General features: G+C 37.9%; 1 protein-coding gene across 12 annotated transcripts in view; it reads left to right on the top strand.

Annotated features, from left to right (window-relative positions):
* The window catches only part of LOC102244898 (uncharacterized protein C3orf20-like), a 107,054-nt gene that overhangs the window by 62,159 nt on the left and 31,794 nt on the right, over positions 1 to 13,101 (top strand). For 10 of the 12 annotated variants that reach the window (XR_001359976.1, XR_001359977.1, XM_014530763.1 and 7 more), the window contains 5 exons: positions 475 to 595; positions 2,987 to 3,127; positions 4,374 to 4,475; positions 8,860 to 9,019; positions 11,069 to 11,294. Coding sequence is in view for 10 of the 12 variants with exons in the window: in XM_014530763.1 (XP_014386249.1) it covers positions 475 to 595; positions 2,987 to 3,127; positions 4,374 to 4,475; positions 8,860 to 9,019; positions 11,069 to 11,294 (750 nt within the window). In the remaining 2 variants the exon portion in view is untranslated. The remainder of the gene's footprint in view (positions 1 to 474; positions 596 to 2,986; positions 3,128 to 4,373; positions 4,476 to 8,859; positions 9,020 to 11,068; positions 11,295 to 13,101) is intronic. The other 2 variants (XM_014530768.1, XM_014530771.1) reach the window with 2 other exon arrangements.

Raw genomic sequence — 13,101 nt, forward strand, 5'->3', positions numbered from 1 at the left:
GCTGCCGGCCGCCATCTTGGCTGACAGTTAATTTGCATAAGGATATGCTGATTAGCCAATGGGAAGGGTAGCGGTCGTACGCTAATTACCATGTTTCTCTTTTATTAGTGTAGATTGCATCCATTTGGAACACAGTTCTGGGACAAATGTCCATCCCTGATTCAATAGCACCAGTAAGGCAGCAGGGCCACATGGTATATAATCATGGATAGCAAGGTCCATTCCTGAAATGGAAGGGGATGTGTCTCAGAGAAGGGAGATCTTGATCATCTGAAAGGTATATACCAACGTTCTCTTCAAGGGAGATATTCAGGTAGAGGCAAGGTGACCATCCTCCAAGAATGTGATTGGAGGAAGTCCTATCCTCTTGAAGGCTGTGACCTGATGACTTCCACCATCTTGGCCAAATCAATGAGTACATGAAGGTTTCTTGTAAATGAGTCATGTTTCTTTCTTTCTTTCTTTTTTTGGCAGCCAAATAATATCAATGATGTTTAATGAGGATGGAGGCCTGGTGATCAACAAAAATGGATACATTGTAAGAGAATGGGCATGGCCTTCAAAGGGAAAACTTGATGATCCTGTTGAAATTTTGGTAACATTTTACAATTTATCATTTTTCTGGTCATTTATTATGCTCTAACCATAATATTCTTTGAGGGTCTGAAATATACTATTGAAGAAGGAGGGTTGAGAGAACTGAGTTATTCAGTTTGGATGTCTCCACTAGCCAACTAAGCTGGTAAATTTTTACTTCAGTTCTTTACTTCACTTGGCACTTTACTTGGTCCTTTCATGATGTATTTATCTTTGCTAAGCAGCAATTACTTAAACAGTAGTTTAAAAATTATTATTATAAAAACTTGTGCCTACTATAAAACATTTTTAAAATAAGAAAGTATATGCCGTAACTGGTTTGGCTCAGTGGATAGAGCGTCGGCCTGCGGACTGAAAGGTCCCAGGTTTGATTCCGGTCAAGGGCATGTACCTTGGTTGCGGGCACATCTCCAGTAGGGAGTGTGCAGGAGGCAGCTGATCGATGTTTCTCTCTCATTGATGTTTCTAACTCTCTCTCTCTCCCTTCCTCTCTGTAAAAAATCAATAAAATATATTAAAAAAATAAGAAAGTATACAATGTTCAAAGTGAAAGTCTTCCTCTCAGTCTCACTGTGCAGAAATTACCTCTGTTGACAGCTCAGTATATGTCTCTGTAGGATCAAGGATCAAACATTCAGATAATTAGGAGTGAGTCTGCCAGGTGGAACTGCAGTGGACTGGGATGTCTGTATCCCCTGAAGAGGCAGCCTCTACTCAGGGCTAGAGGCTGTTACCACATGGGAATATGGGCTTGGGCTTGCTATCTTTTATGATTTTTTAAAAAGCCATAAATTCAGATTTTTTGGTGAAATAGCTTGATATTTAAAAGTTGTCAATTAATTCAAACTCTGAGAAGACTAAACCAAAAACTTCTGAGCTGCCAGTCTGTAACCTCTGTGTTAGACATTCTCAATTCATATAAAGTTACTGTGTGTGTGTGTGTGTGTGTGTGTGTGTGTGTGTGTGTGTCTGTGTTGCATTTTGTATACAGGATCACTTTGTTTCTTTATAATTATATTTTTATTTTATTGATAGAGAGGAAGGGAGAGGGAAAGAGAGATAGAAACATCAATGATGAGAGAGAATCATTGATTGGCTGCCTCCTACATGCCCCCCACTGAGGATTGAGCCCACAATTGGGCATGTCCTTTGAACGGGAATCGAACCCGTGACCTCCTGGTTCATAGGTCAACGCTCAACCACTGAGCCAAGCTGGCTGGGCACTTTATTTTTATTTCTTAATGTTTTTATTGATATTTTTGAGAGAGAAAGGGAAAAAGAGAGAGATTGGGAAACATCAATGAGAGAGAACATTGATTGGTTGCCTCCTGCACGCCCATCACTGGGGCTTGAGCCCGCAACTCAGGCATGTGGCCTGACCGGGAATTGAACCTGCGACCCCTTTGTGCATAGATAGATGCTCAACCATTGAGCCACACAGGCTGGCCAGGGTCGCTTTACATAGTGCACTGAACCACCAACCCCTAAGGGCACCATGTATATAGACCTGTGCTATTCAGTATGGAAGCCACTAGCCACCTGTGGCCATGGAACCTTTGAAATACACTGTAAGTGTAAAATAAACACTAGATTTTAAAGACATAGTACAAAAAAATTAGAATGTAAAATATCATATTAATAATTTTTATAATGGTTACATGTGGATATATTAATATCTAGATATTTTTAGTTATAAAATGTTAAAATTAATTTCACCTGCTTTTTGCTCTTTTTAATGTGGCTACTACAAAATTTTAAGTTATTTATGTGGCTCACGTTATATTTTTACCAGACAGGCTCTTGTGTAGGGAAGTAGCTTAAGGCCTCTATTCTATATAATTTACAGAATCATTCATGGTGGCCGTGTATCCTACATATACTATTCAGGTGGCTATTTTTAAAAAGTACTGCTTAGTTCTGGAGGGCTAGGGAAGTAAAGAGCAAGTAAAGAAACTGTAAGAGGCAAGCCTGCATGTACAAGTTTCCTGACCCTCAGGGTTTCCCCACCCTTTGTCCAGAAAAATCATGGTAGCTCATGGGTTAGGTCATTTAGTTCATATTACCTCAGCTGGCAGCCTTCAGGAAGCAAGGGAATGTAACTTGCAACCAAACAAAAGTCTTTCCCTGCTTAGAGCAGCTGACCTAATGAGGATGCTTTATCTACACAAGCCTTTAAAAGTGCTGTACAAATCTGTAGATGTCATGGCAAACAAATTTCTAGCATAAAACCTAAAACCCATTCCTGACTAAATGAAATTAGACTAAAGCTATCTGTGAATGTTGATCTCAGATTTCCTTCCAGGCATCATGTAAATGTCTATGATTTCCACCTGAATTATGAGCATGAGAATTCTGTGCAGGAAATGACAATTCTTCCTGTTGTCCCCAGGTGAATGCATTCATCACTGTGAAGATTTCTGGGCGCTTTGCCATCTCCTTGGTCTACAAATGGCATCCTCAAAGCCTAAAGCTGTCTCTGGCACCTGTAAAACGCAGGTCCTCCATGTTTCCTCCACACACCCCTGAGACAGTAGGTCCGGAGATTTCTTCAATCATCTACATGATGGCACCTTAGCACAGAACAGAGCAGGAACAATGTTCACTGATTTTAGATTCTTAATTTTCAGTATTTCCCAGTGATTTCTACAATATGGATGCTATTATAGCTGTTTATGGACCTTACTTGAAATAACTGAAAGTTTGGGAAGAGGAGAGGTTAGAAGATAAAGGTAGAGTTGAGAGAAAAATGAAGACCTAGTTTTTTCTAAGGCCGTGATTCCTAAGCTTTGGAGAATTAACTTCCTGTGTCCTAAGTAGTTGAATTATTTGCATTTATATACGAGTAATCCATGATTTCTTGAAAACAGTGTAAGGCTCAGATATTGTTGTTTTTTTTTAACTAAAAGAAACTGTATCAATTTAAGGTGTGTTTTTTTAAGCATAACTAATATTCCAAAAACACTTGGCGATGTTAGAGCATTGCTAAAACTATGGCTCAGAATAACTTTTCTTAATAATCACTTTACAGTTGCACTTAATCTCTGTTGAGAAATTTTTGGCTAAAACTTTTGTTTACCAAGAGGTAAGACACTAAAACATTAGTATCTCTAATTTCATATATTTAAGTAGTGAGCTTTGATCAAACTTTTTAAAAAATGTTTTATTTATTTATTTTTTATTGTTGTTGTTGTTAATCCTCACCTGAGTATATTTTTCAATTGGTTTTTAGGGAGAGTGAGAGAGAGAGGAAAAGATAGAAATATTGATATGAGAGAAACACATCGATTGGTTGCCTCCTGAATGAGCCCTGTCAGGGCTCGGACTGAGGAGGAGCCTGCAACCAAGGTACATGCCCTGGACCGGAATCAAACCCGGGACTCTTTGGTCCACAGGTCGATGCTCTACTAGTATCCACTGAGCCAAACCTGCTAGGGCTTTAATCAAACTTTTAAAATTTTGAGTGCGTTTATGTGAATGGCACACATATTACAGAATGTGTATGAATACATGTAAAATATCTTTATTTTTAGGGACTGGCATCAGAACTTTGTTACTCTTTCAAATAAGCATGTCAAACTCAAAGGCTAACATGGGCCAAATAAACGAGGCATGAAGCCCTCAGACTGCAAGTTTGACATGCTTGCTTTAGAATTACCATAGTTACTTCACACATACTGGAATTATATAGTTTTTCTATAAATATGCCTTTAATATCATGCTATTTGCCTCTCTGGGTTTTTATGAGCCATGTCATCTGAGTTTACAATCTCTCTCAGCCATTCCCTGATGTCAATCCCATCTCCAAAGAAGCCAGGGAGCTATTCAAGGCCTACAAAATGAAGTGCAAGCTAATGAAATCCATAACTCAGGTCAAAGATGTAAGTGTGAATTAGTCACTATTTTGATATTGGATTTAAATTTTCATGTTATTCTAGTTACTTTTTTCTTTCAACATAGGCTGGATTTGTTTTAGAAAAAGGACCAAAGAATCAAGTTATTGAACACAGATAGGTCCATTCACATAATCACTGAAAGGAACATATGCTGACTCTTTGTTTGTATTTATTTGTTTGATTCTTTGTTTGTGTTTATCTTGTTTAAAAACATCTTAACCATTTTTAATTGTACAATTCAGTGGCATATGTACAGTCACATTGTTATATAATCATCGCCACCATCTATCTCCAGACTCTTTCATTTTGCAAAATGAAAACTCTGTACCCATTAAACAACAGTTTTCCATTCCATTCCCCTGCCACCCCACCCTTTGGCAGCTGCCATTCTAGTTCCTATCTCTATGAATTTGACTATTCTAGGTACCTTATCAAAGCGGAATCATATACAGTGTTCGTCCTTTTGTAACTGACTAATTTCACTTAGCATAATGTCCTCAAAGTCCATTCATGTTGTCTCTTGTGTCAGAATTACCTTCCTTTTTAAGGGTGAATAATATGCTATATAATAAAGAGCTAATATGCTAATTAGACTGAACAGCCGAAGGACTGTCTGGATGACCTTCTGGACAAAGCCAGGGCTGTGAGGGCCGAGCCCCTTGCACTAATTTTGTGCATTGGGCCTCTAGTTTCATTATATTTTAGTACCATATTTTATTTATCTATTCATCTGTTGATGGATACTTGGATTGCTTCCATATTTTAGCTATTGTGAATAATGCTGCTATGAACATGGGTATACAAATATCTCTTTGAGACCCTACTTTCAATTCTTTTGGATATATTCCCAGAGTAGAATTGCTGGATCATATGGAAATTCTATTTCTAAGTATTTGAAGACCTACCATACTATTTTTCATATCAGCTGCACCATGTTATAGTCCCACAATCAGTATACAAGGGTTCCACTTTCTCTATATCCTCACCAACATTTGTTATCTTGTGTATTTTTTAAATAGTAGCCATCCTAATGGGTGTGAAGTGTGTATTTAACTTTTTTTTTACAAAAATTAAACCATTTAATATTGTGATTTTTAAAAAAAAGCAGCACACAAATGTACAATATCATAGAGAAACCCAGATTTTTATCACTTGCCCAGTAATGCCTAGTGAGTAGATAGCGATACAGGCACCCATAAGTGCCCTTATGGATTCCAGTTCCCAGAGTCTGAATCATTTGTTCAGTCCATAGAGACAAAGTTGTTTTGTCCAGTCACAAAAAAGTGGGCAATTTTATTACTGCAAGATTATCTCTATTTTTTTTGCCTTTGGGGGATAAAATGTCTTTATATAAATTGTTTTATTATTGTTACCTTAAAGGAGGTAAGGACACATAATATATTCTTACAGAGATCTTCTGCAGTTTCCACAAGCAGCAGGGAGGATGTTTCATTGCAGAGGTTTATTTTTTAAGTGTCCATTTTCCTCATAAAGTATTTTCTTTAATAATGCCATAATCCATCACAAATTAATTTTAGTTATTTATTTACTTAATTTTAAAGAATTTACATTTTTCTTAAAATATATTTTATTGATTTTTTACAGAGAGGAAGAGAGAGGGATGGAGAGTTAGAAACATTGATGAGAGAGAAACATCGATCAGCTGCCTCCTGCACACCCCCTACTGGGGATGTGCCTGCAACCAAGGTACATGCCCTTGACCGGAATCGAACCTGGGACCCTTCAGTCCACAGGCCGATGCTCTATCCACTGAGCCAAACCGTTAAGGCTACATTTTATTTTTCAATTACAGTTTGCATTCAGTATTATTTTGTATTAATATTAGGTGTACAGCATAGTGGTTAACTAGTCATATACTTTACAAAGTGATCCCCTGATATTTCCAGTACCCACCTGGCACCATACATAGTTATCACAATATTATTTTCCCTATGGTGTGCTTTACATCAATCTGTACTTCTTAATCCCTTCACCTCTTTCACCACAGGTATATTTAACTTTTAAAAAAATCTACTTTATTAAAGTATTATTTATTTACATTAAAATGCATCCATTTAATGCATTTGATAATTTTTGACAAATGTGTGCATTTGATGATTGTTGACAAATGTATACACCTGTATAAGTGCCACTGCAATCATAATATAATTTCTGTCACACCAAAAGGTTCCCATGTATCCCTTTCTACTCAGTCCTCCCTGTTCTGACTCCAGACACTGTTAATTAGCTTTGTATTTCTAGTGTAAAATCATTCACATAGGAAGAACCAATATGTACTCTTTTCTGTCTAGCTACTTTTGTTCAACATATTGTGTTTGAGGTTCATTTATGTTTCAGATGTATCTGTAGTTTTTTCCTTTGTATGGCTGACTGGTATTCCCTTATATGGATATACCACACTTTGTTTATTCATTCACCCTTTGATGGGCATTGGGTTCTTTTCAGTCTTTGGCTATTATGGATAAAGCTGCTATGAACAGTTGCATTTAAGATTTTTTTAATTAGAACCTTAATTCTAAAGTGGGCACTGTTGGCATTTGGGGCCAGATAATTCATATTTATGCAGGACAATCTAGCACATTTCAGAATGTGTCCCTGGTCCCCACAAACTAAGTGCCTGTTGTGCCATCAATCAAATGGCCCATGTACATTTCTGAATGCCTCCAAGGAAGAATGTACTCACTCAGGTGGAGAACTGTTCTATATGCCTGGGGCAATATTTGGGTATATAGTGTGGGGAGGTCAGTCATAAGATTGTTCACTAATCTAGCCAAGATATTATGGACTGAACTAAGGTAGTGAGGATCTAAGATAGATGAGAGCTACAAGTTAATTAGGAGGACATGTCTTTAGAACTATGAAGCTCATCAATAATTGACCAAAGCAGCATTTACATTCATTTACAAAAAAAAACCCACAAACTTCAGGGAACTTGATAGATTTGACTTTGTCAAAACTAAAAACTTTGAAAGATACCAGTAAGAAAATGGAGTAAATGGAAAGGCAAGCGACAGAAAGGCAGAAAATATTCATAATATTGTATCTGACAAAGGACTTGTATCCAAAGTATGTAAACTCTTATAACTCAATAATAAGACAACCCCCAAAAATGTGCTATAGATTTGAGCAGATATTTCACAAAATAAGATGTGAATGATCAACCAGCACACAGAAAAATGTTCAACATTGCCAGTCATCTTTTTTATTGAATTTATTGGGCTGACATTGGTTAATAAAATTATATAGGTTTTAGGTATACAGTTCTATAATACATCATCTGTATATTGTATTGTGTGTTCACCAACCCAAGTCAAGTCTCCTTCTATCACATATATCCCTCTGTACCCTCTTCTACCTCCACCCTCCCCCCTCCTTTGGTAATCACCGTACGATTGTCTGTGTCTATGAATTGTTTTTTTTTCTTAATCCTTCACCATTTTCACCCAGTCCCAAAACTTCCCTCCCTTCTGACAGCTGTTAGTCTATTCTCTATCTATGAGTCTTAATGAATATATAAAACTGAATTATCATCAATTTTCATAGTCATATAAGCTCATTCAAAGCTAACTACTTTATATACCCAATTTATTGTGTAAAGATCACACATACTACTCACTATAACTATCCATTTTAAAGTCTAATGTCCTCATGATGTACTACTTTGAAACTTTCTTCTGCTAAATAAAAGCTCAGTATTACAAACATTAAGTAATCTATTTATGCTCTCGTAACACTGTGCTTATAAATAACATAGCCCTTGTGTTATAATATTTGCATATCTAGTTCTTCCATTGACTCTGAGCACCTTGAACATAGGGAACATAGCTTTTCTTCTTCCATTTTTTGTGGTGGTAAAATATTCATAACATAAAAGTTTCAATTTTAAGCATTTTTAAATGCATAATTCAGTGACATTAAGTACATTCACAAAGGAACATGACTTTTTTTAAAAAAAATTTTATCCATTTCAGAGGAAGGGAGAGGGAGAGATAAATAGAAACATCAATGATGAGAGAGAATCATTGATTGGTTGCCTTCTGCATGTCCCCACTGGAAAATGAGCCCACAACCTAGGTATGTGCCCTGACAAGGAATAGAACCGTGACCTCCTGGTTCATAGGTCAATGCTCAACCACTGAGCCATGCTGGCCAGACAGGGAACATGACTTTTATGTAGTATTTCTTTAGTCCTGGTTTCTGGTACATTGGCCCATAAATGACACCCAATAAGCATTTGTTGGACAACCTACTGAATGAATGAATGAATGAGTAAATGAATAAATGAATGAATTTATGTTTCCTAATCATATAGTAATCTCTCTCTCTCTCATATGTATATGTTTTAAAGCGTTCAAGTTTATCAGGTGCAGCGGATACTGCTACATTTGATACAGCAATGGACATAAGCCCTATGTCTGACATTGCGACAGTTATTCAATTAAGAAGACTACAGAGAAAAGCCAAGCACATCCTATTTAACTGGCTGGATTACTACAGATTTTCATTGGGTCAGTTATGAGACCCACTATGTTGCTGCACATAACTCGTTTCCATTATTCAGATTTTCAGAGGACCAACGTTTAAATGCCTTTTCCTTCCAAGGTTCCCAAGGTGGTGAGTTTGTAAACTGTAAAGTGCAATGCATGCAGATCCTTACCATGGATCCAGGTGATTGGCCATAGCAAGAAATTAAAGAATAATTTTTATTCTGTTTACATTTCAGGAATCTTAATGTTATATCCTTCCTCTCTTTGGAGAGTTAATCTATCTGGCCACTGCTGTGTTTTTTATTAAGAGGAGGTGCTTTAGGAGGTAGGGGAGGCCAGGGGATTGTCAAGGGCGGGGGAAAAAAGGAGACATATGTAATACTCTTTGTAATACTTTAAGCAATAAAACAATAAAAAAAAGAGGAGGTGCTTTCACACTCATTTTTTGGATCTTAAAATACTCTTACCCCTTAAGTACAACCGCTCAGTCTCACCACCAAAACCTCAGTCCTTGCTGATGTCTTTTGTTCATGTGCTGTGTGGAGAAGAGGCGTGGGTACGCTCGCTGCAATGTGCTGTTGTAATGTGATGTTAATGCAAAGCTGCTGTTTGATTAGAGTCTATTAGGGTTCAGTTCCTGACTGGAGATATAACACAGTTAATTTGCATTATTCATGGTAGTTAGATTCTACAGCATCTCTGCAAACACTGAATTAAGTGAATATCAAACCATTGCTTCAAGGGAAAACATAGGGTGAGGTCCCCTTGAGCCTCTGGTCACAATATTTTCATTAACCAATCAATACATAACCTTATTTTATGTGTGTTTCTGTCTAAAGACACCTTATTTAACATATATTGTTGATATACTAACACTGAGCATATGGCAAATAATTGCACTATAACTCATGCCTGAACCAAGCTTATTTAATACATATTTTCTCCATAAGGCACATCAAACTTTCTTGCGCTTTGGAACACTAAGCTTGTGGACTATTTTAAATGGCAAAATCACCAACAAAAAGCACAAAAAAATGTGTAAAACATGGCCCTGAACAGACCATGACACGAGTAAAGGACACAAGTTTGTAGTCTAACAGTGGAAACAAGAAGGCAGAGTGTCACCTTGTTCAACCTCAACTGGGAACTTGCATAACACAAGTTAAAATTTTCACCACTTTACACATTTGCAAAGTGACCATGAAAGGGCCACAAGTATTAATCTGGGGTTACAAATAAATTTTAGTGAGTAGGCAAATTCACAAAAACGGAATCTGCAAATAATTAGCATTAATTGTATACTAAATCCAAAAGGCAAGCCTCTCCATTTTAGGAGGTAGTTTGCTACTTACTGTAGTAAATAGCAGAGCTTCCCAAAGGATGCACCACAAATGTTTTACTTAGGAACTGAAAGCGGAAATTCTCCGTCCTAAGGGGAGCAACTGGGCTGAGGTGATCTAGCCCCTGGGATAGTTGATTCTACTTACAAGCAGCCTACTAAATTCACCACGATGTGCAATACAAATTATCATGATTTCTTTTTTTATATCACATTTTAATGATAAGAATCTATATGTATTGGGCTTTACAGTTTACACTTTTCTGCTTTATGGAAAGAGGTTGGGAAGCCCTAGTCTATAGCATGGTGTAAAAGCACCATCTTCCAAATCAAATAGATATGTTCAAATCCTGGTTCTGCTTCTTTTTAGCTGGGTGAACTTGGACTTACCTCTGATATCATAAAAATAAGACTATTCGCCCCATTAGTGTCCCTAATTCAATGGGATAATGTGTTTAAGGTGCTTGGCACATTACCTGGCACAAGATAAGCACAGATAACCAAACTCTTGTGGACTAGATTTGTTGATAGCCTAGACATCTCCTTGTTTATTGCATAGATGCTGTGTATCCTCTGAGCAGACCACAAAGTGCGCTAAAAGGAACCCACAGAAAGGCGCTGCTGTAAATGGGTGAAGGGGTGTCCGGATTATTGCAGCCGCGTTACCCCAGCCCACAGAGACCTTGGTCCACTAAGGGTTTTCAGTGACGTTTATTCTGTTTACATTTCAGGAATAGAATGTCTGCACATGTGCAAAGTGCCCAGGTTTCCACCAAAAGTGGTCAGGAAAGAAGAAGTCTCCCCAGCAGAATTTCTTCTGAAACCAAGTGCAAAGGAAAAAGATGAGAATAAGGAGTATCTTCTATACCGAAACACCTTCCTAAAACTGAAGGGTGTCTTTCAGCCTTCGCCTCTCCCTTGCATCCAGAAGACCCCAGCCAGCAAGTGTTCCTTCAGGTAACCAGCCTCATTTGTCTTAATAATTCAAAGTCAGCTTATGTTGGAAAAAGCTTTCGGTGACAGTCTCATTCAGTCCACCCACAAACACTGAGCAAGGCATGCTATTACATGGCTTCACACCACAGTTCTTTCTGAGCAGGCTGGGTCAAGGTGTTGACACTCACGTGCTATCAGTGAAAAATCTTTCCTAAAACTGGTTCAGACTTACATGCCTAGGTTCAAGCATTTCAGCTCTCTCCAACCTGCTTCCTAAGAGGCTACCCATTTAGCAGAGGAATTCGAATCAATCAGGAATCAAGGCTTAGTTTGTTTTCACCACTTCAGTGAAACACCTGCTTAAAAGCTGACTCTAGGCCAGTGATGACGAACCTTTTGAGCTCGGCGTGTCAGCATTTTGAAAAACCCTAACTTAACTCTGGTGTCATGTCACATATAGAAATTTTTTGATATTTGAAACCATAGTAAAACAAAGATTTATATTTTTGATATTTATTTTATATATTTAAATGCCATTTAACAAAGAAAAATCAACCAAAAAAATGAGTTCGCGTGTCACCTCTGACATGCATATCATAGGTTCGCCATCACTGCATTAGGCCCTGGCCAGTAATCAGTTGGTTAGAGCATCCCCGCTATATGCAAGGTTGCTGGTTCAATCCCAGTCAGGGCACATAGAAGAAGCAACCAATGAATGCATAAAGTAAGTGGGACGATAAATCAATGTTTCCCTCTCTCTCTCTCTCTCTCTCTCTCTCTCTCTAAAAGTTAATAAAAATATTTTTTAAAAGATTCTAAACATACCTATTTTTAAGTACTGTTTAATTTGCTCTATTATTTTTATTTTATCTATATTGAATCCATCTATTGAGTATTAGTTTTGTGTTTTGTCTTTCTTAGAGTTAGCTTTTTCTATGTATTTTGGATTCTGGGCTCATCTCAAGTGGAAGGTTTTTCCTCTCTCTTCATATGGCATGTGTGTCTGCTTATCCCTCCCTCTCTAGTAATTTTTCAGTTGCCACCACCCCAAAGCCCCAGGCCTCACATTCAGAAATTTAGAACCAGGTCAAATAATGGTGGGGTGGGTGTTCTGCCCCATGAGTATTAGGAGTGTTGCAGACGCAGTCCCAAGCCAGCAAGCAGCTTGGCTTAGTTCTGGTTGGGAGGCTTTGTCTGTGTTCTCCAACCTGCCTGAGCTTAAAGTGTCCTATGAGCCATGGTGCCAAGAAGGAGTAGACAACAGCTGTTCTGGCCTCATGCAAAGGGTGGTGATAGCCCTACCCTGGACCTTGGTTTTAATAAGTGAGCCAGGCAACATTTCCCAACACTACATCACCCTGTATTGAGAAGAGCATTTTATTCTGTTTTCCCACAAGAGCCAAATTCTTATCCACTTTTGTTGTTTCTAGCTCAGGAAATAAGCAAACTTATGGCTTTAGCCCCACTAACATACTGAGTTTCTATCCAGAGAGGTGTTCATCTTTTTTGGGGGGGGGCGGGGGTTATTGTAGTTTATTTCTAATATTATGCCATCGTGGTCTGAGAAGATGCTTGGTATGATTTCAATCTTCTTGAATTTGGGGAGACTTTGTTTGTGACCCAATATGTGGTCTATTTTTGAATATGTCCCATGAGCCCTTGAGAAAAATGTATATTCCGTGGCTTTGGGGCTGAAGTGTTCTGAAGATGTCAATTAAGTCCATCTGATCTAGTGAGTCATTTAGGATTGCTGTTTCTTTGTTGATTGTTTGTCTAGAGGATTTATCCAGTGATGTCAGTGGTGTATTAAAGTCCCCTACTATGATTG

Source organism: Myotis brandtii, unplaced genomic scaffold, assembly GCF_000412655.1.
Source record: "Myotis brandtii unplaced genomic scaffold, ASM41265v1 scaffold772, whole genome shotgun sequence".
Classification (NCBI taxonomy): domain Eukaryota; kingdom Metazoa; phylum Chordata; class Mammalia; order Chiroptera; family Vespertilionidae; genus Myotis; species Myotis brandtii.